Source organism: Lagopus muta, chromosome 10 (genome assembly GCF_023343835.1).
Source record: "Lagopus muta isolate bLagMut1 chromosome 10, bLagMut1 primary, whole genome shotgun sequence".
NCBI classification, from domain to species: domain Eukaryota; kingdom Metazoa; phylum Chordata; class Aves; order Galliformes; family Phasianidae; genus Lagopus; species Lagopus muta.
In genome coordinates, this window is record NC_064442.1 from 17,926,562 (window position 1) to 17,952,905 (window position 26,344).

Genomic DNA, 26,344 nt, shown 5'->3' on the forward strand with positions numbered 1-26,344 from the left:
GGTCTCTTGTGCCCAGGTTTATTTTTGTCCCCCCCTTAAAGATGACAGAGCTGTTGAAAAATAAGAGACTAAGCAGGACACTTTGCTCCAGTGAAGGGCAAGAAATGAGGTAGCAGGCTCCTGGTCTCTGCCCTCATGCCTCTGAGCTATGGAGAGCAGCAGGAAGCTTGTTCCACCAGGGCTATCAGGCTGCAGCATTATAACAGACAAGTGAATAGCACACATGAATAGTTGCACTTTATTTCAGGGCATCCCGCAGCAGCAGCAGGAATTAGTCATTACAAACATTGGGTCACAAACAGAACCGAGCAGTGACACAGTGCAGTGATCTTCACGTGGCCACGACCACAGCAGCGCTCACAGGCAGTTCCTATGATGGTTGTGAAGGTAGAAACTTCTTCATCTCAAACACATTTAAAAAAAGAAAAGGTGTTGCATTCTTTGAGTTGCAATGGCAGTGTGAGGGAAGGAGGAAACCAAGGGATCTGGCCCTCCTCTTGGTTCTTGCAGAGTGCTCCAGCAGAGCACGTACCTGCAAGGAAGATGCATTTCATGTGGGTGAGACCCAGACTTCCTTCCTCAAAGAAGCCTTTGTATCTGAGAGAAGGGACAGCCAAACACCCAGATGTGCTCTCACGTTCAGAAAGCGAGCACAGGGTAAAGGTTAACAGTGCAGAAACACAGCCCCCAACTCCCCACTGTGCCCTAAACACACCACAGGAATACAGATGGGAAATCTGTGCCTGGGGGCTTGTTATGTAGCACTACCCACTGCATTTTTTGCTTAAAGGTAAGGAACCTTATTGCTGCATGGGCCCTGATGCTTCCTGAAGCCACACAGCAGTGACTGCAGGCCTGATGCCAGCTGCCATCCCTGCAAAAACGTCTTCATCTGGTTCAGTGCCCGACTGGGCATTTAGCTTCAGCCACTGGCACAGCAGCATAGCAGCAAGAAAGGATCCTGTGATTAAATCTTGAATGTTTTTGCACCATTGCTGCTCTGCACGTGCAATCTACAGTTTAACAGCCAACCCAGAAGAGCCGAGAAAAGCTTGCAGCCTCATTACTGAAAATGAAGTTCCAGTGCAAGTGTCTTGAGCAAAGGAATTGAAAGCAGGAGGAATAAGCCTAACAAAGTACTAAACCAACAATCAGGGAACTACTGCCCACCCTTCTATGTCTCATGCTGCTCTGCAGATGAAGATAAGCTGTCAGGAAACAAGAATTGCAAGCACAAGGCTTCTCTGCTTTTCCAAGAGCCAGCCCCACTGTGCCCTGTGCAGCCAAGTCAGAACCACCACCACTAAGTGCCACTACAGAACAAGCTAAAACATGGCTCTCCTGAGGATGGGGTGCTTCTGCTTCGCCTTCCTGCCCACCCAAGGGCAGAGCAACACCTGCTCAGAGCACTGACAATTCACAAAGCTCAGTCTCTGCAAGAGCACAGAGGCCGCCCAGCCCATGCAGTTCAGTAGTCGCACCGCCAGCGGGGAAAGCAGCTTGGGGGAACCAGGCTCCAAGAGAGCAGAGCCCTTGGTCCTGCTGAGGTAGATATGGCAAGTCTTCCCCCACCACACAGCTTAGAATCACAGAATATGCCAAGTCAGAAGGGTCCCACAAGGATTGCTGAGCCCAACAGCACCCAAAAACCTCACCCTACTTTTCAGAGTGCTGTCCAAACACTCCGTGAGCTCCTGCAGGTGCAGACCCTTCTCCTAACTTCCACCTGACACAGCTCAATGCCATTCCCTTAGGTTGCATTGCTGAAAAGAAGTGGCCCCCAAACAGAGCCCTGCAGTGCCTGGCCATCAGCCTGAGGTGTGTAACCCCATTTCCTGCCCACCCTTTGAGCCCGGCCCATTAGCCAGCCGCTCACCCACAACATCATGAAGCTGCCCAGCTGTATGCCAGGCATTCTGTGAGATACTGTCAGAAATAACACCAAAAGTTTTGCTGAAATCCAAAAATGATTTACATCAAGTGGCTTCCCTTGGTTAACTAGGTGGGAAACCTTGTCATAAAAGGAAACTAAGTTAATTAAACTGGCCCTTTCCCTTGTAAACATGTGCTGGCTGTGACCATCAACTGTGTTGTCTCATTTTTTCAGTATCTCCCAGCATTACCTTCTCCATAATTTTACCAGGCACTAAAGGTAACAATAGGACTGTCAACTTTACAAAGTCTCCCCTCCTGCCAGTTCTGACAACTGGGACAATGCAGCTTCCAGTCAACTAGAATGCCTGCAGACTCCCAAAGCCATTAAATATAATTGAGAGAGGTCTCAGGGTGACATTGGCCAGTTCTTGTTATATCCTGGGATGAATGCCATTGGGCCCCAGTCTTCTAGGCATCCAGCTGGAGCAGCAAATCCCACACTATTTGGGAGCTTTGCTGGGAGTTCATTGTTCCTGCAGACACAGACCTTCAAGTGTCCCAGAGTACATCATAGTGTTGAAGACAGAGGCAAAGAAGGCATCAAAAGCCTCCATTTTATCTGTGCTCCTGTTTGTGAGGCAACCATCCTTATCAAGTAACAAACCTACGTTATCTCCTGACTTCCTCTTGCTGTTAACTTATTTTAAAAAGCTCTTTTTGTTGTTCCTCACAGTAATGGCCAACTTCAGCTCTAGTTGAGCTTTTGCCACACGAATGGTGGAGAGCATCTCTAAAGCCCTCACATAGCTCCTGAGATCTCTTGCAGTGGCCATATACTTTTCTTCTTTTCCCACTTAAGCTCTAGAAGAGATCCCTGCTTAGAGCCAAGCCAGAATTCTGCCTCACTTCTTTGACTTCTGCCACTTGGGAATCATCTGCTTATGTGCTCTTAAGAGGCAGTAGCTTTTAAGAAGTGATTATCACTGGTAGACTTCAGAAGCAGATCCCCAGGGGGAGGTCTGAAGTCTGCTCTCCCCACATCCAGCATCAGATCTACGCTTCCTGGCAAAAATAATTACTCAACTGCCTCCTTTCCACCAGCAAAGCCTTTCACCCCCACCTCTGATACACTCAGCCTCTGCTCTAAGCAGAGGAAAGGGAAAAAGAAGTGCCTGATCTGTAAATGCACAGCACACAGGGGTCCACACGTGATGGGCAGGATGAACACAGCTACAGCACAGCTAGAACTATTCCCACACACAGGGCAGCTGTCCTCATGCTTCAGCCTGACAGAATCCAGCTGCCCTGGAGGAAAGGCACCATGTGAAGCTCTGAAGTCCTCCACAGCTGCCAGAACAGGCTGTGTGACAAGTTTAGGATCAGCAGAAGCTTTGAGGGCAGGTAAGGCCCCAGGAGAACAGAATTGGGAGCAAGCAGGAAGGACCTGCAGGGACCTCCCCTGTGGGAACAGGGCCCCTGTTTGGCATCTGCCTGCTGTCTCCCGTGTCACCTTAGCCTGGGCACATAGGCCAGAACTGACCCTCACTCCAGGTCCCCAGTGGGCACACGGGGACAGACTCCACATCCATTCCCACCCCTGTGTATTCACAGCAATGCTGTGGCCCACCTGTCACTACTGGGTACGCAGCCCACTGCGACCCGAGGGCATTCCTGAAGGCCAGGGGTTGTTTCTTCCCAGAAAAGCACCCAGCCACCACGACACAGGTGTGCACACCCACCTTCACACACAGCCTTTGTGCCCAAAGGGAATGGCCAGAGGGGTGACCCAATTCCCAAACCACACCAAGTGTAGGAAGGATGCTAGAAACGCTGCAGGGGGGCACATCCACACATCACCTGCACCGAACAGCACAGAGGCAGAGCAACACGGCCCTGCTTCGCTGTGCTTCCCCCCCACTTCAGCCACTCACTGTGCCAAAAATAAGGAAAAAATAATTAATAATAAGCAAACCAAAACACTCTGGAAAAGTTCTTTACCGTAACATACCTTGTTCCCCCCAAACAAAGAAACAAACAGCCAAGAATACATGAGCAAATAAGGCCTGAGGACGCTGGCGCTCCAGGAGCACGTGCTGCCTGAGAGCTTCTGGCTCCTGATACAAGCTTTCTGATGAGGGGACCAGACTCTCTCCTCGAGGGGATGGAACTGCTGTTGCCTTCATGAATGAAGAACAGGGGGGAGAATCCAACAGAACAGAACAAAATCAAATCCACCCTCTCACAACAACCACAGAGAAAAAAAAAAAAATAATAGTTTATTTCTACACAATCCAGGGGTGCTGCTCCCACCAGGACACCTTGCTGGGTCTACCTGCCCAGAAGGACTGGGAAATGCATCCCAAGTCTCCACACCACCCACTGCTTGCACCAAAACATTTCCATGCACATCCCTATGTTAAATAGTCCCCTGGCAGGTCTGGGCAGCATTTGCTGCCCTTCCTAGGGACAGACACCACTCTCCTGCGTGTTCCTTCTTACAATGGCACAAGAGAATGAAAACAGCTTTGCAGTTACATTTGCATCCTTCTTTTTGTTTCATTTTAGGACTTTTTTTTTTTTTTTTTTTTTTTAAACATGATATTTCTTCTGGAAGGAAACTCTCCAGAACTTCACATCCTTAAGGCTTGCGATGCCCGTTTACCAGTCAGGTTCCACTGGACAGCTTATGTGACAGAACTCCTTCTCTCTTCCTTCAGGTCCACGTGGCTGGATGGGCTCTAAGTGGAGTGCAGGGGGATGACGAATTTGCAGCCGAAGGGTGAGTGGTAGTTTATTCCCACTTCCTGAAAGACCTTCTGGGGAATGCCAATGTCACAGAGGTACACACGCCCTGCCCTCTCACCCAGGGGCAAAGGGAGGCCCAAGGCCAGCGACCACTTGGCATCAATGCCCTGCTCCATTTCACTTATGGGAGGGTCTATGCTGAGGACGGGTGCCCTGTTCTGGTTGGCCCAGTCCACAACTGCTTTGTACCAAGGCTGATCTCTCAAAAAGGCATTTTCGTGACAATCCAGGCAGTTGATCACTAGGTCAACAGGGGTATCGGGGAGATCTGAAAGAAACACAAGCACTGTGAGCAGCAAGGAGCAGCCTCAAACCTCAAGCTAAGGCTCAGTGCCTTCCCTCCTCACGCTGTGCTGCCTGCAGAGTTTTTTCCATTTTTGCCTCCAGCACCATCAGTCTTGTAGCATGCAGTCTGGCCTCACAGGTTATCACTGCTGTCCTTCTGCAGAAGACACTGACATCAGTATTTCAAAGCTCTGTAACTTGCTTCAGCAGCCCTCAGATGGCACCACTGAGCTGGCTCTCCCGACCAGGTAGCTTAGGAAAGCAGGGGACTTCTCTTTCCATTAAGAAATGGAGATTTTTCTAATCTGCATGCTGAATAAAAAGCATTTTGTTCGGAGTGTGCCTACTGAACAGCAGTTTGTCTGCTGCAGTGCTGCCTCTTTCACTCTGTTGGCCTCCATGCACTCACTGTCTGCTGCATTACCTCGTCACGAAGCATCTGGTGTGAGGACTGCTGTTTTCTAACAGACACGTAGCCCTGGCACCACAAGCACAGCACAATATATTGGGCAGTGCTCCAGTTCTCACATTCGTTACTCCCAAAAGGTTTTAATAAACTAGGTCTGATGAAGGTGCTGGTGAAATGACAGAGAAACAAGCTCTCTCACAACAAACTGCAGAGTATCAGCTTATTCTAGAGCACACTCAGATCTGAGCTCTGACAGCTAGCTCAGCAAGGCTGCACACTTGGTGAAAAACAGCAGTTTGGATGCTCATTTACTTGTAGTTTCAATATGCTGAACAAGGCAGGCTGTTATCCTAAGAGAATGGCTGGTCTGACTCAGCTTCACACAGCAGCTCTTGTGTTTGTTCAGACCGGAAACATCTGTACCAGCACAACTGCTCCACTGTTGGACCTCTCGAGGCTCTGCCATCCCACCAGCCTCCAGGCACACTTCTGGATGCCACTAGATGGTGCCACTAGCACGGACAAGCAGCACCAAACCGACCAGCAGAGACATCTGCAACCTGCACTGCTCCCCGCTTACCTCTGACGCTGGACACCTGCTGGCCTTGTGTCTTGCTGAAGAGGTTCAGCTCGTTGGTAATGGACTCCAGCATCTTGACGAAGTTGGGCAGGAAAAGGATGACGTGGACATCGTGGTTGGAGAGGTGCCTTCCACAGCTGATCCCCTGGGCCCCCTTCACGTGGGGGCCACACAGCAGGGCCACCGTGGGCCGCTGATGCACGTTTTTCGGGTTCAGCCTAAACGAAGACAAGAGGGGAATGGTAATAAGGCCCCAAATCATCTATCTTTGTACTGCAAGAGGGGAAGAAAATTAAAAAAAATAATCAGTAAGATGCAAATGAACAGGTGTTTTGCAAGCCTTCCGCTTTCTCTGAAGGAAAGGAACCCACACCCTTGTGCAGGGCTGACAGCAGAGAGCTGCTCTGCTTGCAGGTTCCCTTCCAGATCTCTCTGCACCCATGGCACAGAGCTGGTCCCAGCCTGCCCTGGCTCATCTCACAGCCAGCTTATACTTTCAAAGCAGGGAATATTTCCACCGCTCTTGCAGCAAGCCTGAATTTGGTACAATTTTACTTTAAGAAGGCTTTTTTTTTTTTCCTCCTGTGACTTTGAAGGGCAACGCTGTGAAAACCACAACAGTTTTATAGTTTAAGTTGTAAAAAATAAGCGCTCCAAAGCCAGCACAAGTGATAAAGCCAGTCATACATCAGGTTTTTGAGCTGAGAGGGTCAGAGCTGCCTGGCAGGTCACCACTTGCTGCTTTAATTCAAGCAGTCAGGTCTTAGAATGCAAGTAAAGCACTCCTGCACAGAGACTGTTAGGGTTTACCTTCTGTTTCAAGAATGAATCATTTGGACTTAACAATATAAGAATACGTGTGCAATTGCCTGGTCACATCAGTACAACGCTAAGGGCAAGCACCAGTCAGCATGTGCAAAGGATGGCAAATGCTCTCCAATCTTGCTACCAAATGAGGCCTGCCAAGAAGGCAAATGTGCTCAGTTTAGCTGTCCAAGAGCTAACTCAGCCTTGTGAAGAGCAGAACAGTGCTTTGCTTTCATTAGCCAACTTTTTACTGCTATCATTAAACTGTAACGTGTGTAAACAACAAAGGAAAGGTTTAGCTATTTCCATGAAGGGTCAGCTCATCAAAATCCTGAAATGGTTTAAACAGCCTTGGGTTACGTCTGTGCAAAGCTAAGTTCCCTGAAGAAAATGCCCATTAAACAGCAAGAAAAACATCAGCCCTGCTTTGTCTTTGACTCAAAAGACACTTCTGCTCCTGGACACAGAGCCAAAAAGAAGCCCTTCTCTTAGTGTTTCATTCACCCGAGGTGGTACGTTCAGTTGGTGCTCGTTTAGAGAAGGGGAAAAAAAATAATAATGCTAAAACCTCCTACAAGGGCTCCTTGTCAGGAGCCTGAGCCTCACACTTGTCTGCATGCTTACTGGAAAAGCTGACGTGTGAACTACAGCAGAAGGTCTGCCTGGCATTGGGATGAGTTTTTTCTTCTTTTAAGGAGAGAAAACAGGTGACAGCTGTCTCCAACTGCAGGACCACTGCAACAAGTGACAGCAGGCACCTACGTCACATCTGCCTCAAAAGCAATCTCTCCGCTCTTTCACTTATCCCCACTTAGAGGAAGAAGTTAGAGGCAAAGAAAGGGCAAAACCCCAGCAGAGGTGATGGGATGAGTGTTACCTGTTGGGTCCCCCGAGCAGGCTCAGAGCCATCTGACTTGCACACACTCCTGTCATCTCCAGCCTCCGTTCCAAGGTCAGCCCATGCTTTTCAGCAACAGACAGCAGCTTTTTGTGAAGCTCATACGACACGCTGGGCACAACCAGCCCGGAGTCTGGATTTGAGGAAGAGAGAAAGAGAAAAACCATTAAAGAAAGGGAAAAGAAATGCAACTGGAGGCTTTTTTCCAGAATGCTGCAGTCTGTTTTTTCCCCAGACAACAGTTAGGTGTTACAAAGAGCCTGCTCAACCCAATAATCCCAGTTCCTTCTGAGAGCATCACATGTATTCCATCTTGCCAGCTCAGTTTGCAGCCACCCCAACTATTACCCCAAGGGATATCATCACATCAGCAGCTGCAGTGAACCCTCTTATCCCCAGACACTGAGGAGAGATTCTGGAACACGCTTCCTTTCTCAGCCAGGAGTTGCTACTCTGCTTAAAACAGTTATTCCTACAGTGTCAGTAGCACAGGCAGCCTCCTCTCAGTCACAAGAGGGGCTGTAAACCAGATACTCCCTGCATTTACACTTCACTGCAGTTGGTTCCTGGATCTCTATCACAGCAAGCAGTCCCCATTTGCCATGCAAGTGTCCTCACTGCCTTGGTGGTGCCATGTCACATCATCTGCCTTCAGACACAAACACTGAACTGCAATACACTGGAGCAGCGAGGGAGAGACGCAGCTGAAAGAACAAAGTCTATAGCAAAATTCTTCTCAGACATTTGACAGCCTGGTCTGAGAGCCAGGAAATGCTCCAGCATGTGGATCAGGGGCAAAACAAACAAAAGAGGTCTTGTTAAGCCATGAGAACAATGCCTGCAGCAGGCAGCAATACCACCACTCCAGCTTGCTTCCAGCTTGCAATAATAAGTTGTGCGGAATCAGCAGGTGAAAGAGAAACAAACCTGAATAACTCTTCAGGCCAATCCATTACACACTCCTCCTAACAGGGGAATCTGGTGCTGGCTTCACAGAAGAACCCTGCAGTAAACTCCTCTGGAAACAGAGGGCATTTCTTGACACAAAAAAAGCAGCTATGGGAAGCCACAGCAATCGTTTGATGGTGTGCTGAGCAGCAAAAGAAACTAGAAATAGCTACTGAAGGCATATGGAGAAAGAAATACAAAACACAAGCATCAGGTGAGAAAAATTGCTGCAACAGCCAGCATGATACCTCAAACATATTTGGCAACAGAAACCAGATTCTGTATTCCAGCTTTTCTCCACAGCTTTATGATGGCATCCTCTTTGGCCTGCCTGATAATCAGCCCTACGCAGGATCACAGATGCAGGCTGTTCTGCCTTTCACACACACTCCTGCAAGCCCTGGGGATCCTAAACCATCTCCCAGCTCAGGAGCAGCACAGCTCAACTCCCTCCCCGTGCAGGAGGAACACAGCTGAAGCACAGCAAGAAAAGCTCGTTTCCCTCTGCTCAGCTCACTCACAAGCACCGCTCCCAGGCAGACAAGCAATCCCAGCAGAACCACATTAGAGCTTCTGTGCCCTGAACTGTGTTACAACGCCAACTGTTTAGAGAAGGCTCAGAGTTCTGGTTTCTCTGCAGACTTGCTTTGCCCAGAATTCCTCGCAGGGCTTCTTTGCTGAAGCCTCAAAGAGAAAAGCTAAGAAGAAATGCTGAAGGCCTAGCATAGATGCTCAGCAGCAGTACCAGCTCCAAGCGGAGCTGCAACGGCGCACACATCCGCTCAGAAAGGAAACCTAACAGTTACTCACAGGCTCGAGCAGAAAAACAGCATGAGAACCAGTTGTAACAAGCCACTGCCGCATTCAAATGAGAAAAGCAGCGTCTTTTAATTGCTAAGAACTATCGTTTGTACTGCCATATTTCCCCAGGGTGCCAGGCACAAACCACTGAGCCGAGGCACTGCGGAAATAGCAGGTTTTGCATATCCTGAGGTTTTCAGAGCACAGGTGCTCCCGTAAGGTAACAGCAAAAGGCTGCAGCACATCCTGCAGGGCAGAGCAGATCGCACTGGATGCTGGCCTGAATCCCTACGACTTTCATCTCCCAGCCCTGCAGACACGGAGGGACCAAACGTGTTCAAGCACTTGACCTTGCATGCTAACAGCCCATTAAACCACCTCTGCTAACGATGTTTTATTACACGCCGTGCACATGGGAGCATGCACACCATCAAAGGCATCTCGGAGTCCTGACAGCAGCCGCCAAACGTTTGGAGTCATAAGCCACTAATAACACTCTGCCTGGCCCACTAGTCACGCACCTGCCCTGTGTTCACACACCCTCTCAGCTCCGGAGTCACGCAAGGCTCAATCCCATCCCTATTCCTGCCACTGCATCGGGGCTTGTTTTTCAAGCTTGAGGGAGGCCTTGGAGTGAGTGACCTGAGGTCAGGATGTCGCTGCGGTGGCACAAGCCACATCCTCTGCTCATGCGGAGCATGCGACTCGCTGAGCTCCTTCTGAGCTGTGAGCTCACGGCACAAACTCCTCAAACCAGAAGGCTGGCAGAGCCACCCTATCTATCAGTGCAGTGTGGTTGCTGCCAGTGCCTCCTCTTACACCTCTCTCAATCGCTTCCTTCCGAACACAAGGTGTTACAAGCACACCTCTGCCATCAGCAAGACAAAACCCAGCGCCCAGTGGGTTAATGCAAAGAGAACTGCTGGCACAGGATGAGCTCATGTTTAGCACTTGGCTTGGGCTACACTTTGCCCTAATTGCTCCCTCTCAGGGGCAGGCTTCAATGCCAAGAGAACTTCCCTTCTTCACACTCACGCAAGGCCCGACCAGTTCAACTGGCTTATCAGAACCAGGCTGAGGGAGTTAAATAAACTCTGACAGAAAGCAATCAAGGAGGCGACAGGTAAACCCACAAACAATAACACTGCTGCAACAGAACTGAACTCCTGCCAACTTTAATTATGTTTGGGTTGGACAGTGCGCCTTTATTGTTTGGTAATGAAGGTAATAAAAGAAGTTAGCTCAGGCCTTTTAATATTAAATAAATGTATTCTACAGCTGCCTGGAAGAAAAGAAAAAAAAAAAGGGGGGGGCAAATGAAGCCTGAACAGTTCTGTGACACACAGAGTATTGCTGAAGCCCGATTAAACATGAAGTTCAGCACACAGGGCACACTCTGTCCTGTGCACGATGACTACAGACAAGTTACCCTCTTCAGCTTCTCTATGCTACACTACACGCACGCTGCTTGGAGGAGAAAAACATCCCATGCCAGCAGAAGGACTAAGCTAACTGTCCTGAAGTTATCAAAAGAAGGTTTCCCCCAAGAAGGCCAGAGCAATATTGCTGAGGAAGTCCCAAACTCCAGCTTTCAGCTGGACAAAGCAAGAGAGAGGCAAGAGATGCTCAATCTCCATCTTTTACTCTGATAGTTGCTCTCCAGCTGCTGAAAGAATTAAAAGCAAGTTGCCTGAACGGATGACACAGCCCTAGACTATGGATTTCAAGGAAACTATACATAAAAGCTCCTTCCCTCCAGCAGTAAAGAGCACCGGGTTCCACTGCTGCCCAGCTCATGCTCAAAGATGCAGTTCCCTGCAGTGGACATAGCCTGTGCCCATGTGAGGCAGGCTAGCTGTTTGCTTGCTGCCTCTTGAAAGGTGTAAAGCTGGAGCCACCTGCCTGCAGACTCAGGAAAACACAAGTCTGTGCCCAACACTCCAAACAAAGGCCCTTAAGGGTCAGATTATTATTATTAAGTCAGCATTATGTTTTACTTAAGACAAATCCTGCAGGAGCTTTGACTGAAGTTCCCCTGTTTGTTTCTCCAGCACTAATGCACAGTTCACTCTGGCCAAGCAAAAACCCGTCAGATGGACAGAGAGGCCTTCCCCATGAGCCTGTTCTTTTCTCCTGCAGCTGCACGAGGTGAACTTCATTTGCACCCTCCTCAAAGACCCCGCAAACATTCAGCACACACAGTCACTGCAAGGCTGAAGCACTAAAACTTACAGAGAGAAGAGTCAGCCAAGGACACGGCACAGAAAAGCCACACTGCCATCATCCACACAGAACACACAGCCTCAGTTCCGCAGTCTGACCCTGGCACATCAGCTCTGCTTGCTGCCTTGATTTACTCTGAAGCGTATTTTCTTTTTCCATCTCCTTAATGCATGGAAAAGGAGTTTCTCGCAGGACAAGCTTGAAGTCTGGGTAGGGGAAGCACAGAGAAACAAATGCCTTACCAGTAGTGCAGGGAAAGAAACAAATACCTCATCTATCTGGCAAACAGCCCTCCTCTCTACTCATCCCTGTGTGCTGTCTCAGCAATACCCACTGCTCACAAAGCCAGACTTCAGCTACAAGCTTACTGTGTGCATCAACAAGCCCTGCTCAGTGTGGGAAAGAAGGTAAGGTGTTGTGGCACACCAGAAATTTCAGTCTAGTTTGATGACTACAGGCCAGATGAGGGAGATTTTAATCCAGTTTAATCACCACGAACTGAAGCCTGCAGCATGCAGGTTGCATGTGATAGCAGTGATTAAAGGTAAGAGGAAAGGAGAGATGAACTGCAAAAAAGGAACCATTCAGAGACACAGAGATGACTGAGATTATTACAGAGTTACTGATGATGAACCCACGTGCTCCACCCTACCACAAATGTCTCTAGGCTCTGAGATATCAGCAGATCATTGGCTTTGGGGATACTGCTGAAAAACCAAATCCCAAAACACTGCTGTTTGAATTTTGCTCTGATGCTGATAGCCAGTAGGAGGAACAGAGACAGGCTCATGCCAATGGGCATTTCAGCTCCAGCCAGACAGCTTTGGAAGTAGACAGCTTACAGCTAACAGAAAGGATCAGCAACCTGCCCTTCCAGGGAGGGAGGTTTCTGTGAAACAGCTGTGCTTCCCTTTTTAAGCATCATCTAACAGCAAGCAGACAGATCAATAGCTGCTAGCCCCAAGGAATAAAGAGCAATTAAGTATTTGGGAGTGATTCACCTGCAGAGCTCCAGGAATAGACACAATTCAGAGAAATACTGGGCTATGAGCTTTGGGTTTTCATTTCTGTTAGGAACAGATTCTGACCTTCATTCCCCACTTCCTCCACCACAATCCTTTCCCCTCAGCTCCAGAGCACTGGGCAGATACCCTGCCCCACTCTGTCTCTGTGAGATGCCCAGCACGAGCTTCCAAAGTCAGCTGAGCAAACCCCAAAGCATTTTGCACTGTGGGAAAAGCCATGCAGCCTACACCTCAAATCTGAGATGTACTGAGCCAGGAATCCATGTTAGACTTCTCATGAAGAAGAGCTGTCCTCCCTGCAAAACTCACATTTCTGCAATTATTTCAGGTATATATTGTATACAAAAGGTAATAGAAGGAGAAAAAGGGGAAAAAAGGCTTGATTTTTTGGCATCATAAGATTGGCTCTGAAGAAAGCATCCCGGTGGGATGCAGTGTCTATTGAGCTTTGCTTACATCCTTCAAGGCTCAGCTTCTTCCCAGTCAGTAACAAACACTGAGACTGGAAGCCTGTGGAGTGACAAGGGCTGGAGATTCAGCTCGCTGCCAATCACCACCAGCATCACTTTGTGTTCCTATAGCAGACAGAATGATCAGCCAGAGCTCTTAAGACAACCACCTTCCAGGCTGACCAAGGGAAAAAGAAATGCTGAACTACTTCCCTTATAGCTAGAAAGTGCTTTTTGCAAACAGCTAGAATGTTTTCTGTGAATAAAGAACCCTTCAGGAGTCCAGATACAATCCTAAAAAGAAAATTCAGAAGCAGAAAGAAACCTTATCACAGATATATCCCAAAATAATGGCATTTGGGGCTCCTGGCACTGAGCTGACTTCAGCACTGCTGCTCTTTGAGTCACTGTAGCTTAGCATCCTCCTTTCAGCTGCTAAACAAAGAAATCCAGACTTCATCAAGTGACAGCCCATCATCGCTCCCAGCATACTGAATGCCCTTCTGTCCTTCTCACTGCAAAAAGCACTCGACTGAAAGCCAGGAACAGCAGGCAACTTACAACTGTTTACAAAAGCTTTTGCTAGCTAGCTAGTAGCATTTCCTAAGCAAAAGCAAACTTCCTCAGCTAACACAAAGAGAACTGCCCTGCGTGGGGAAAAATACATCAAGATCACAGCGATGGGATGCACAATTTGCAGGGCTGTGAACGTGCACCACACAGCACAGCAGAAGGGAGCTGCAGTCAGCAATACCTGTTGTGTAACATGACGACTTGTCTTCCAAACAGATCCAGAATCCCACACACGAGACTAATCACCCCGCAGCAGCTAATGAGGCTAGCAAGACCCTGCAGCTACAGAGAGGGTCACCACTCTCCCCTCTGCAGACTTGCCAAGAGCGAAACAAAGCAGCAGTGCTTTCACAGGGCTGCTCCCTTCTGCACGCTGCAAACAGGGTGCCAAGAGTTTCCATAGCAAAGGACAATAGAGTTCAGCAAATGATTTCGTTTCCAAGCCCTGAATTTCCACACTGAGGCTTGCTGGTTACAGCACGACAGTTTTCCTCCCAGGAATTATGCTTCTAGAAAATCATATCAGCTGCACTTCTCAAACAGTCAGTTAGCTTTTGTTTCAGTCTAGACATACATAGAGGTTCTGTCTCTTCTAAAATAAGCCAAGCTGGAAGATGAATCGACAGATAACAAACTTGAAAATCCTCACACAAAGGAAGAAGTGCTTATTCACACATAGTGCAGCCCATTGGGAGCCTCGAGCCACGGGGTGGTGCAGCAATACTGAAAGCTTGCACAGAATTAACATGTTATTGGTTAAACTAAGCAGAAGAAAAAAAAGGCATCAGAAGCTATTAATACAGGCCTGAATTACCACTTCTGCTTCAGGAAGCTGTCAAAAATAGCAGATCAACAGGAAGATGGATGCCACAAAAGGAAAACTAAGATATCACTGCATAGCAGAACCAGTAAGAAAATGACATTTTTCTACAGAAAAGCAGCAAATCACTGTGAATGAATCAGCTTCCTTCCAACAAGCATTTCACACCCCAGATGGAGTTTTTCTGAGCAGAGAAAGAATGACAGGCCAAAGACTGAGCACACTCATGCTCCATAGCCAGACTGCCAGGGTCCAGCTATTCAGTGCCTCTCTATAAAGAGATCAGACACTTGATTTTATTCTGATGTGGAAAAGCATCCCTGGGTGCCAAAGCTCCTTCACTCCTCTGCTTTGCACACTTTTTAGCACTTGCAAACTGAAGACAGGTCACAAGTAGGCTAAAGTTACAGAGAGTCTGCAGCTAAGTGTAGCATTAAGTCGGACATGCTTCGTGGGACGTGTATGTATACAAAGATTCCCAGGTGACAAATACAGAAGCATACTGCATACAGAAGCAGCTCTTCAAGAAAACATCACTGGTGGTTGGCCAAAATAACAAACAAAACATTAGCAAACAGGAGATGAGCAGTTTTACTCCTCCCCAGAGCCATGGATTAGGAACTCAGGAATGGTTCTCTGCATTTAGATTTTAGGAGTGCTACCTCTCAGCAGGCAGACAGCTCATCGTGCTACCCCTCACCTCTATCCAACAGCCCATTTCATGGCAGTAAGGAACAAACATTAGACACAAGGGAAGAATTAAAGCCCACATAAAAAGCCATTTGTTTGGAATTATGGATGGGAAGAGCCAGAGCCATTTCTTTTTACACCAGTAACATTAAAAGCTCCTTATAACCATGCAACAGTGAGGCCGTGGAACAGGTTGCCCAAGGAGGCTGTGGATGCCCCATCCCTGCAGGCATTCAAGGCCAGGCTGGATGTGGCTCTGGGCAGCCTGGGCTGCTGGTTGGTGACCTGCACACAGCAGGGGGTTGGAACTGGATGAGCATTGTGGCCCTTTTCAACCCAGGCCATTCTATGATTCTATGATAAAATACTTGAAATCTCCTGCCTTCCATCAAGGAAGCAGGAATTGTGACATGGCATCAAAGCATGGTTCCTCCTCAGCTTCTATTCTTTTTAATCCAACCTTCAGTTTTGCTCCTTACTGCAGAAAACTTACCTTGCTGCCCTACCTGAATATTTTCTTTTACCTCAAAACTATTGCAAATAAAGGTTACACGCAGACAAAAGGCACAGACCCGACCTTACATCAGTGAACGTGCCACGCTGAGCTGACAGACACCCAAATGCACCCCAGCAAAGCTGCACAGCTTGCACCCTTATCGTGAAGGGCCGTGGCATACCCGTGCAGAACTCTTTGTTAGCATTCTGGGGTACCACAATCCGTCTGTAGACGATGGGCTCTGATTCCAAGATGTTCTCATCGTGCCGATAGCGAGCTGGCTTCTCGTTCGGGGTCCCGCGGGAACGGGTGCCGCTCCTCCTCTCGTAAGTCTCAATCTCTTCAAACACAGCTGCCTTGTCAAAAAGGGCCAGGTTCCCTTCAAAATCAAAATCTGTGTCTGGGATTTCATCGATGTCATCCCCGAAGCACTCGTCATCTTTGCTCTTCATCTGTCCGTTTTTCAGCCCGCTCTTCTTTGGAGTCACCTGGTTTGGATGGCGGCTACTGGACGACCCTAAAGAAAAACAAGAGCAAGTTCTGTAAGAGAGCAGAGCTCGTGTTTGGAGTCCACTGACCTAGGAGATGCTTGTTTCTCAAAGCACCTGCAGACCTCATCTTTGGTATGACTCATGCTGAGATAAGCTAACAGAAAACTGAAGAGAAGGCACCAGGGAAAAGAAGACTTTCAGGGACTTTCCTTTGGCAAGACTAGAAAAACAAGCTTGATCACAGTAGGTAAACCAAGCACTTCTACTCGTTTAATTCAAGACAGTGTTATGTTAGTGATAAGATAACAAGAGAGCCCTGGTCTAGGACTATCTTACTCGTACTACACTGAGCTGATGTTCTTGCAGCCATGTAACCCAAGACCTTTTTGGAGTTTTCCTATATTTCAGAACCTAATGCAAGTTCTTCTCTTCCAAAATAGGCTGCCCACCTCCTAATGACCTATAAGGGATTGCTTATAACCCTGAATGTGAAACACTGCTTTCTCCTCTCATCAACTACCAACAGATGCATTTCCATTCCCTTATCCATACCTCATTATTCTTTTTACCCACTATCTTGCTCGTTTAATTAGACTGCTTTCCAATCAGTAATTGTGAAAGCCTGCCTTCTCTGAAGTGATCCTGTCAGAAAACTTCTCATTCTGATGGAGGATACAAAGCCATACAAAATTACAAGGCCAACACATCCTGCCTTTTTGCCTTCTGTACATTATGCACGTCATTCATATGCAACCGAGTCCAGACAGTATTTATCTGACGTTGTTAAATCTGCAAATCATCACCTATGACATTCAACAGATGGAGAAACAGTTATGAGATCAAAACAGCTCGTTTTGCTAAAACATTTATTGTATTTTAAGGTAATCATCCTGGAGTATAATTAATGTAAGTGACTACATGCACAGAATCTGATAGCACTGAAACAAATTACCACGAGATGACGTGTGCTCTTTGGTGCATGTCTGCTCCTTGACAATCACCTCCACAAGTCCAGCAGCATAATTTCTTTCCCAATTTACACATCACTGACAATTAGTGAGGAAGGATGCAAAAAAGCTTCAGATCATCTAAGGATGTTTACAGAACAACCCACAGGCTTTCAACAGGCAAAACCTTCACGATGTCTGGATAAGCTACTTGCAAACCAAAAGGCTTTGTGGAGTCTTCCTTCCCTTCAAAACCATCTCCCTCCACTGACCATTTTCCTACAGCACTTTGTTGGCTGGGGCCTTGTTTACAGTATGGCAACAGTTGGAATGCTCAGCTCATAGCAGAGTAAAACCAGCTAGCCCCAAGCACCCCTGTTATCACCCAAACAGAGGTCCCTGCAGCAACACAACTTCCCTCCAGAGTTTATTCTAACCTCACTGTATCTCTAAGCATAGCACCAAAGCCACTACAAAGCCACAGTTATCAGTGCAACGGTCAGCATGAAATGCTGGGTACAGCATTTGTCAACACTTTCTAGAGTCTCAACAACAATTTGCTGTTATTACTAACTATAGCAGGTAGCTCGTCTAAAGACTCATTTGCAAGCTGCTAAAGACTTCATAGTTTGTAACTGGGTGAGAACAAACTGCTGAAATACAGGTTTTGTTAAGAAGCCACTCAAGTGTAGAGTGCAGAATTGAAGAATTGCTGGTAACAACATAACTTAGAGGGCAAGGACAAGCTGTATACAGGCTGCAACCAGTTACTTACATACAGTTTGAAGTGAAAGCTTCTGCTAGCACAGTTTTCACCCTCACCCCCCCTCAGGAAGGATTCCCAAACGAAAGTTAACACACAAATCACACCAAAGCTGTATACAACTTGACATGGAGCTGGCAGACATTGCATTCAACACTGCTGCTAACAACAGCACGAGAAACAAAAACCCAGGCCAACACAACAGGCCAAGTCTCCAAACGTTTCACTGACTGCAGGTCAAAGCAATAGTCAAGAGACTCAAAGCTCGCACAAACGAGAGCCTGCACTGAACACAATGAGAGAACAAGCCCACTTCTTGTGTGAATGTCAGATGTTATGGCAGCTCGGTCTGTTCCTGTTACCCAACAAGAGTTCTTACACTCATTGCCAAGTTTTTCTCCAACCAACTCTCCCCTACCCTCAGCTGACCCAAAAAGCAAACTGTGGGGACGGGCAGCCGCACAGTGCAGCAGATCCAGGGGACAGAGGCAGCTGATGTGAGCAGGGTGTAAACGCTGACTGAATGAAAAACTGCATTAGAAAAACAGCAGGAACAATGGCTGGAAAGCTCCTCAGGCTCCCCTGCAGATCCAGTGAATGGGAGCCAAGACCATACCTCATCAAAACGAGCCGTGCCAGCATTGTGCTGGGCAGCTCTCTAATCCACACCAATAGATGCCAGCCCTGAAATGCTGCTGACCCCACAACAGGCTGTTTTATTATAGTCTGTGTAACCACCCACTAACAGGGGCTGCAGAGGCTTCCTACTGCTCCAAGCAAAGGTCAGTGGTGCTCCTCTTCCTCTCTAGATGGGCAAGGAGGCAGGCAGCTGGCACCAAGGGAAAAGGGCCTAAAAACTGGGCGAGGGGAGGGAAGGGAAAGCTCATGCTAACAGAAGTACCACCAGCCTTCCAGGTTGCTAGTGTGACTCTATCCCAGGGCCTTCTCTGAAAGCTGCTATTCACAGCTCTGCTTGGTTACAAAGCCTGATCCCCATCCTCTGCCAATCAACCACAGCAACTCAGAGCTTCCAGCTCAGCTCTTTTCAGAGCCACTCTCAGAGCCTCCACTCTGCGTGCACATGTGCACAGCATACCAAGGAGAACAGCACATCTCCACATCAAGCTAGCAGCTTGATATTGCACAGAAAAAAAACCTCCCTATAAAGACAAGCAACACTTCCCAGCCTCCTGGTTTGTTTCTTAGAAAAATACTTTATGTATAACATACAAGCAAATGTAAAGCCTCGAGTCAGTTGGCTGCCTTTCCTGGCAGACCCCTGCAGGAGCTCTCAGCAGCAGCCCTGGCATGCAGAGCCCCACTCAGGCACAGCAATACCCCACTGTGCAACCTGCACTGCTGCTTGGTGCTTATCAGTGCCAAGGCAGAACTCTGTCCCTGACTGAGCACACTAAAGGGCAGCAAAAGGTCGACTTTGAGCCGAACAAAGCATGGACACAGTACAGCTGAAGTGCTAGATGACATCCCAGCCCATCCTTGCCTTGATTCCTGTGGCCAGGACCACCTCCATCCCACTGTGGAGAGACTCATATATTATTTGGCCTGCTCTCCAAATAACATTCCAGAGGGTAAGACATCAATTTTTCGCTGACAATGAGGCCAAGCAAATAAGAACCTATTCCTAGCACCTTGCACAACGTGTTTTAGACAAAGTCTGTAAAAGAAAAATCAGACCCACTGTTGTGCTTATGTAAAAATATCCAAGCTGTTGGTGGGCTGAAGTACTCTGAAGCCCTCACTGCACACCCCACACCTACCAGGTGCTGTTATGTGAAGTGACCTGGCCACAGGCTCTGCTCAGCAAGACCAAATAAAACAGGAGTTACAGCAGATAACTAGGGGTAGAAGGAAAACAGGCAGGCTTGAAGATGGCTGGTTCACCAAGGGGCACGTGCCCTCCCCTCACATCATTCTGCCTTCCTCCTCCCACTTAACTGCTTGGCAATCTCTTTAAAAACACAAACAAACAAAGAAGTGAATATGAAACTTCAGAAGTGGTCCTTCCAAGAACACAAAATTACATCTGTTAAATGTCCTAAACTGATTAAACTAACAGAAATCAAAGGATTACAGTTGTTCCAGAAAATAAGCTGTTGGTGGGGGAGGAAGGCTTCCAGAGGTCCAGGAACTTCTCCAGACAACATCCAGCCTTTGATCTCCCTGTTTAATTGGCCCTGTCCACCTTGGGTTTGTTTGTTTTCCATACACAAAAACAAGGGGGAAAAAATTAAGTCGTATATCCTGATGCTGTAATCATTGCATGATAAAGATCTGGAAGGGAGCACAGCCCAGGGGGCTTCATGGAAGAAAAAACAATGCTGAAAACAAAAGAACATACCCAAATTTGGCACAGCATGAGAGCTGGTTGAGGGTTTTTTTTCAAACAGGAATAAAAATAGGGACTCCTGGCTTTGAGATGCACTGATTCTATCTTGACATCATTCTCATTAGAGGATGCTGTGTTGTTAAAAACACAGCAAAAACCACTTGTAATTACTTGTAGGGCAATGTTGTAATCAGTTATGGTTATACATGCTTTAACTAGAAGAGCTTCACACTATCATAATCTGGTTCTAGTTCTTTTTAGAGGAAAAACTGAGGCTGTCTTTTGGGCCATTTTCAATAAGGAAAGATAACAGGAGTTAGGAAATCATTCTAACCAGCATTATCCAGCCCAATCTTTTGCAACATTTCATGCTGATGAAGCAGAACACACAGGCTGTTCTTCAGACTGAACGAGGATGGGCAGAGTTAAACAACAGCAAAACATGGCAGAACTGCAGTGCAACTGATCTTTCCATTCAGCTCGTGCCCCCAAATACAACTTGCCCTTTCTGTTTTGTCATAAGCAGTGCAGCAGAGCATCTTCCCACAAGCTCTTGGATATACTCTCCTCCTGAACACCAGCCCATAGGGCTGGAGAGTGTAAGGAGAAGCAGCTGTGTTCTTCAGCACCTGTTGGCCCTCTTTGCTGAGTGTCCATTCGTGTCTTTCCCCTGTTGTCCCCCCCAGATATCTGTTCACTCCTTTTCTCAATCCAACCTCTAACCTCCCACCAGCAGAAAGAGAAGAAAAGGATAAGAAGAGATCATGCTAACTTTTATGGGCCAGTAACAACATCAAGAGCTCCTCACCACCCTCCCAACCTGTTGGCCACAGGACTGCAGCGCACAAATGTTGCCTTGGGCCCCTGCTACTTACAGCAGAAGCCAAGGAAATCACCCTGTTCTTGATTTTTAGCAGATAAAGTATTGTAACAGCCAGAGATTTGACTGCATGAACATTCTCACCAAGTTCTGCATGAGATCACACCACCACCATGAAGGAAACATAAACAATGAATCACAGGACGGCCTGGGTTGCAAAGGCCCACAGTGCTCATCCAGTCCCAACCCCCTGCTGTGTGCAGGTCACCAACCAGCAGCCCAGGCTGCCCAGAGCCACATCCAGCCTGGCCTTGAATGCCTGCAGGGATGGGGCATCCACAGCCTCCTTGGGCAGCCTGTTCCACTGCCTCACCACTCTCTGGGTGAAAAACTTCCCACTGATATCCACCCTAAACCTCCCCTGTCTCACTCTAAACCATTCCCCCTTGTCCCATCACCATCCACCCTCACAAACAGCCGTTCCCCCTCCTGTTTATCCGCTCCCTCCAAGTACTGGAAGGCCACAATAAGGTCTCCCTGAAGCCTTCTCTTCTCCAAGCCAAACAAGTCCACTTCCCTGAACCTTTCTTTGCATTGCTTTCCTTCATCCTCCACCTCACTGCATATTCTCAAGAAGCCTGCAGGAACTTTTCCATTTGCCATGTCATTGCTCTTTGTTTCAGCGTTCAACCTTTCAAGTGCAAAACCTTTGCAAGATCCATACTTGCAATACTCTGAAGCACAGCTAAGTCTCTCCTCACCATTCACCTTTCTCTTCCCCAGACCTTTGGGAAAACAAGCATGAAAGCAAGTAGAACTTTTGTTTGAAATACAATTGCTGACCAAGGGCATATATTGCAGCGGTAACCCAGGCAGGAAGGAAAGTGACAGGTGAACACACATACTCACAAGAATTGTGCCTACGACGAAAGCCTTTGGATTGAGTCAGGGTTTCCATGTGCCGATCCATGTAGCTCTTGGAGCACTGCTGCTGGGGGGAGATGATAATATCCTGATTCTTCATGTCTGTCCTCCTCGGGATGCTCTGTGGGGCACTGCTGGAGAAGGGCTTCTTTAACATCTTCCCTGTGCCATTCTGGCTGGGCCCCACTTGGCAGCCAACGCCAGGGATGCCCATGTCTGCCTGCTGCAGGTCCCCACACTGCCTGCTGTCCCCTGGCCCTGGGATCTCCAGAATTTTCAGCTCAGTGATGTCACCTGCCCTAAAAAAAACAAGAAAACCAGTTCAAGATTCAGCATTCCAGTTATTTTACAAAGAAAAACAACCGACGTCGGACAGGGGATCGGTTAGGGGTTTCTTTAGGTGCCATTATCAGTGGAAACAAGAAAAAGAAGGAATTTAATACTCAGGCACATATATTCCAGGCATCAAAACATTCAGCTGAAATCACATGTATTAATAAAAACCTCAGCATTTCTGTGCTGCACCTGGATTTTGTTCTGGAGGTTCTGTTCCCAGCTTTAAAAGGAATCAATCAAGCAAAAAAAATAATAATAATTTTTAAATGAAGGCAAACAGCACAGATCTTTCCAAAAATCTGTACCTTAACAGCTTCTAGATAACAATTATCCTCAGCCTGGAAGCTATTTTTAATCCATATCTACATAAAGCTATCATTAAATTAGTGCAATTCACACGTGGACATAGTTGGCACTTGCTGTTTCAGGAGGAGGATGATGTAACTAATGTAGCAGTGAGTGTGAGCCAAAACAAAACAAAGAAGTGGTTGCAAAGACCTCTATCTGGACTGATTGCAAGACATAAATTAGAAGTTCAAGGCCTCAATTTCAAACTTAATAAGTACGTGTCCAAGTGGGATGCAGAACTAACAGCAGAAAATTAGCAAGTGCCTGCTAAAGACTTCCACTTGTCCTGGAAAAACACAGGAAAGGACAATGACCAACCTCCTTCCAAATGCCAGTTCTTTAGGAAAAACAGTTCATCCCCTGATGTTAGTGCTTTATCTTACTTGAAAATAAAAATCAGTGGCTTGGAGACTTACATTCTGTATTATGAAAGTTGCACTGGAAATAGGAAAATGTCCAGTGACAAACAACTCTTATTTGTTCTCTTCTTGACCCCCAGTGTTACCAGGAGCTGGTAGGAAGCAGCACATGAGAATGACAACAGTGCTGCTCTGGTTCAGCACCCTGCTCCCTCCTGTCTGCACAGCAGAAAGAACATGGGGCAAAGAGAAAGGAGGTGGTGCTGGCTTTGAACAACTGCACGTAATTAAATTGTACTGGGGCAACCGACCTAATAAGTGCAACCAGAGAGTGGTAAAGTGTTATACACACTGGGAGTGAAGCTTTAAAAGAGGACCAACTTCTCAGCTAGTCAAGAACTGAGTAGAATGTGTTCATGCAATACATATAGAGCCAGAACAACAGCCTTGTGCACAAACTAACAGAAACACCAGAGGCACCGCTCACAGGAAGATGCTCACAAGCAGCAGGAGGATTTAAGGCAAAGAGCCTTCTCTAGGAAGAAAAAAAAGCAAAACACCCATCCAACCCTCACCTGGAAATGACACAGCAGTCATTGGGACCAACACTAACCTGAAGGTGACTTCTGGCACGAGGCACTTGACCCCGTTGTGGAAAGGCCGCGTAAGGGAGATGGTCTGGCTGACCTGATCCACTGCAGACACTCGCCCTTGGTAGACTCCCAAGCTTTCTCCACAGTTAATTGACACGATGCTCCCAAGCCAGTCCGTAGCCATATTTCTGGCACACAGTTGCTGCAAAGACACACAGGCCTGGCTGTGAGAAGACGCAGACGTGACAACCTGAATCAGCATCAATCGCAATCCCCACCCCACGCTTTGGCTCCCACCCAGGCTCTGGCTTCATCAGCTTCTCTCCTCTTTGTAAGCTGGAAATTACATCCACACGGACACTGAGGATCACATTGAAGCGTAAATCCCTTGACAGGGCTCTGCCCAGCAGCCTGACTTTAACCACATCACCCTTTGCATAAGTGAAGAAATCATTCTGTAGCAGATTTCGAGACAAACAGCTTTCAACTGCTATGTGTAGCATCCTGTTTTGCCTGTGTACATTCTCCCTGTGGTTTCAAACAGGGAATTTATCTTCCCTCTGTACAGGCAGTGAGGAGAACAGCTTGTGTGAACTGGTGAGGACACTGATCCCAGTGTGTAGAAAGAAACCCAACACCTTAAATCATAGAACAGCCTGGGTTGAAAAGGCCCACAGTGCTCACCCAGTTCCAACCCCCTGCTGTGTGCAGGTCACCAACCAGCAGCCCAGGCTGCCCAGAGCCACATCCAGCCTGGAGGAATGCCTGCAGGGATGTGGGGCATCCACAGCCTCCTTGGGCAGGAGGAAACCCTTTAAGGGAATGGGCAGGTAAAGAAAACGACACCAGAGTCCAGAACAAAAGTCTCCAGAGCCAGGAGGATCAGCATCATAAACAAAGCACACACAGCTTCCCAGCAGCTGCACTAAGTTCTACAAGAACATAAGAAACACAAAGGTGTGCTGCATGCTCACACCATCAGTCCCATGTAACTCCCTCACAACTCTGATGCTTGACTGAACTTGCATCAGCACACTTTGAAGCAGCTGAAGGCATCATTTGATCCCAGGCTTTATTTTCCAGCCAAACAATGCAGGAAGATAACAGGCTTGTTGCCATCACAGCACTACAAAAGCTAACAGGCTCTCAGGAAACTAATCACTGCATATATTTGCCTTTCTCTGTGGGATATTTGCTCAGTTTACCAGACACTTGTTAAAAAACACAAAGAATGTGCAGAACATAAGCCTGGGAAGATTAACATCACTACATCCCACATTTTTATGAGGCATTTCCATTCTCTCCTTTCTGTTCTGAGCTTCCCAGAAAAGAGATAGAAAGAAGAAAGCCACTACAAATAGCTAGGACATATACATGATATCAGGAAAACCAAACCAAACCTCATTTCCATGACCTTTCAGGAGACTTAAAGTGTGATGCTTCAAAGGGAAGCGAACACCAGACCTGGTCACCACGCTGCAGATTTTAGAGCCTCCTCACTTTCTTGCTTCTATGTATTTATATTAACCCACAGTAACAATGCCTGGATTCCAAGGTGACAGCCAATAAAAAGCACTTCCAAACCACAGACAACACAACACCCCAAAGCATCTGCAGCAAAACTAGAATTTCATCCACAGAATATCCCGAGTTAGAAGGAAGCCATAAGGAACCAGTCCAACTCCTCCCTTCTCAGCTTTTCACATCTTTTGTGAACCAGCCAAAGAGCTTAGTACAAATCACCACCCCAAAAGAATCCTTTTCAACGAGCCTCTCTCTACAAAAGCATCACCATGTTTGTAAGCAAACATAAACAAAGGAACTCCTGATCTCAGATACTCTCACTTTATGGGCACATCATTCAGAAAGGAGGCATTACCCATCTAGTCAATGAATTACTCAATCACAGGGAGAAAGGCGAGCACGCTTGTTTGTTTACACACGCACAGAAAGGCAAACTTCCTGTCCAATGCTCTCCCTCATACTCCCAATTTCTGCCCCCACAACCGACAGATATCTCCAATACCAATTCCCTCACACACCGTATCTCGGATATAAGCTAATGATACCCCGTTAAGTAATACAGAACGCCGATTAACACGCGCTCGCAGCGCTTGGAAAGAAGGGAGAGGAGCCTGACAGCGCGGGATGAGCCGCTGGATGTACACAGCGCTCTGGAAGAAGGAAGAGGGAAGGCACGAGGCCCGCCTCCCCCTACCCCAATGATGAGCTGGCACTGAGGGGATCCCGGCGGTGCAGCAGCAGAGCGGCCCGCCAGCCCCTGGCCCTGCAGTTCAGCCCAGCCCATTCCAGCCGCCCTGAGCACAATGCCCCGCAGCGCTCAAAGCCCGGGAGGACCCAGCGGCGGCCCGCCGAGCCCTAGGCCCAACTCCCGGCCCCGCTCCCGGCCCCGCAGGCCTAGCGCTCCGCAGCCGCTCCCCCAGGCTCCGGAAAGGGCTCACCGCCACGGTTGGGCCTCAGAGCAGCGCCGGACGAGGCCCAGCCCCCGCCAGGCCCCCGAGCCCCGGCCCCGCCTCACCTTACAGCCGCCGCCGCCGCTCGTCGCCCGCCCGCTGCCGCCTCCCCTCACGCCTCTGCGACGTCCGGAATACGTCACTTCCGGTCCCGCCCGACAGCGCCGCTCACACCGCCGGCGGGCGACCATAGAGAGGAGCGGACGGGAAAGAGAGCGCAAGGCGCATGCGCGATGGCGCAAGGCTACTCAGCCTTGG

At 48.0% G+C, this 26,344-nt stretch overlaps 1 protein-coding gene across 3 annotated transcripts; it reads right to left on the minus strand.

The window, feature by feature from the left end:
- Positions 1-273: 273 nt before the first annotated feature.
- Positions 274-26,294, minus strand: EDC3 (enhancer of mRNA decapping 3). 3 transcript variants are annotated; one of them, XM_048956080.1, is made up of 7 exons: positions 26,075-26,129; positions 23,633-23,814; positions 21,962-22,275; positions 15,866-16,201; positions 7,639-7,792; positions 5,955-6,172; positions 274-4,948 (listed from the first exon to the last, which is right to left on the minus strand). In XM_048956080.1, the coding sequence occupies exons 2-7, from the start codon at positions 23,794-23,796 to the stop codon at positions 4,614-4,616; spliced, it is 1,521 nt and encodes a 506-aa protein (XP_048812037.1). In that variant the 5' UTR covers positions 23,797-23,814; positions 26,075-26,129; the 3' UTR covers positions 274-4,613. The 3 variants fall into 3 exon arrangements, with proteins under 3 accessions (XP_048812037.1, XP_048812036.1, XP_048812038.1); XM_048956079.1 differs by lacking the exon at positions 26,075-26,129 and adding an exon at positions 26,152-26,294 and having other exon boundaries at positions 275-4,948; XM_048956081.1 differs by lacking the exon at positions 26,075-26,129 and having other exon boundaries at positions 278-4,948; positions 21,962-22,270; positions 23,633-23,739.
- Positions 26,295-26,344: the final 50 nt, after the last annotated feature.

Bases quoted from the DNA above. Each gene is read 5' to 3' on its own strand.
- EDC3 (XM_048956079.1), bottom strand. From the start codon at position 26,277: ATGGTCGCCCGCCGGCGGTGTGAGCGGCGCTGTCGGGCGGGACCGGAA. The intron at 23,815-26,151 runs GTGAGGCGGGGC...GTGTCTTTGCAG, and splicing joins GCGGCGGCGGCGGCTGTAAG to CAACTGTGTGCCAGAAATAT. The intron at 7,793-15,865 runs GTATGCCACGGC...CCTCAAATCCAG, and splicing joins TAACAAAGAGTTCTGCACGG to ACTCCGGGCTGGTTGTGCCC.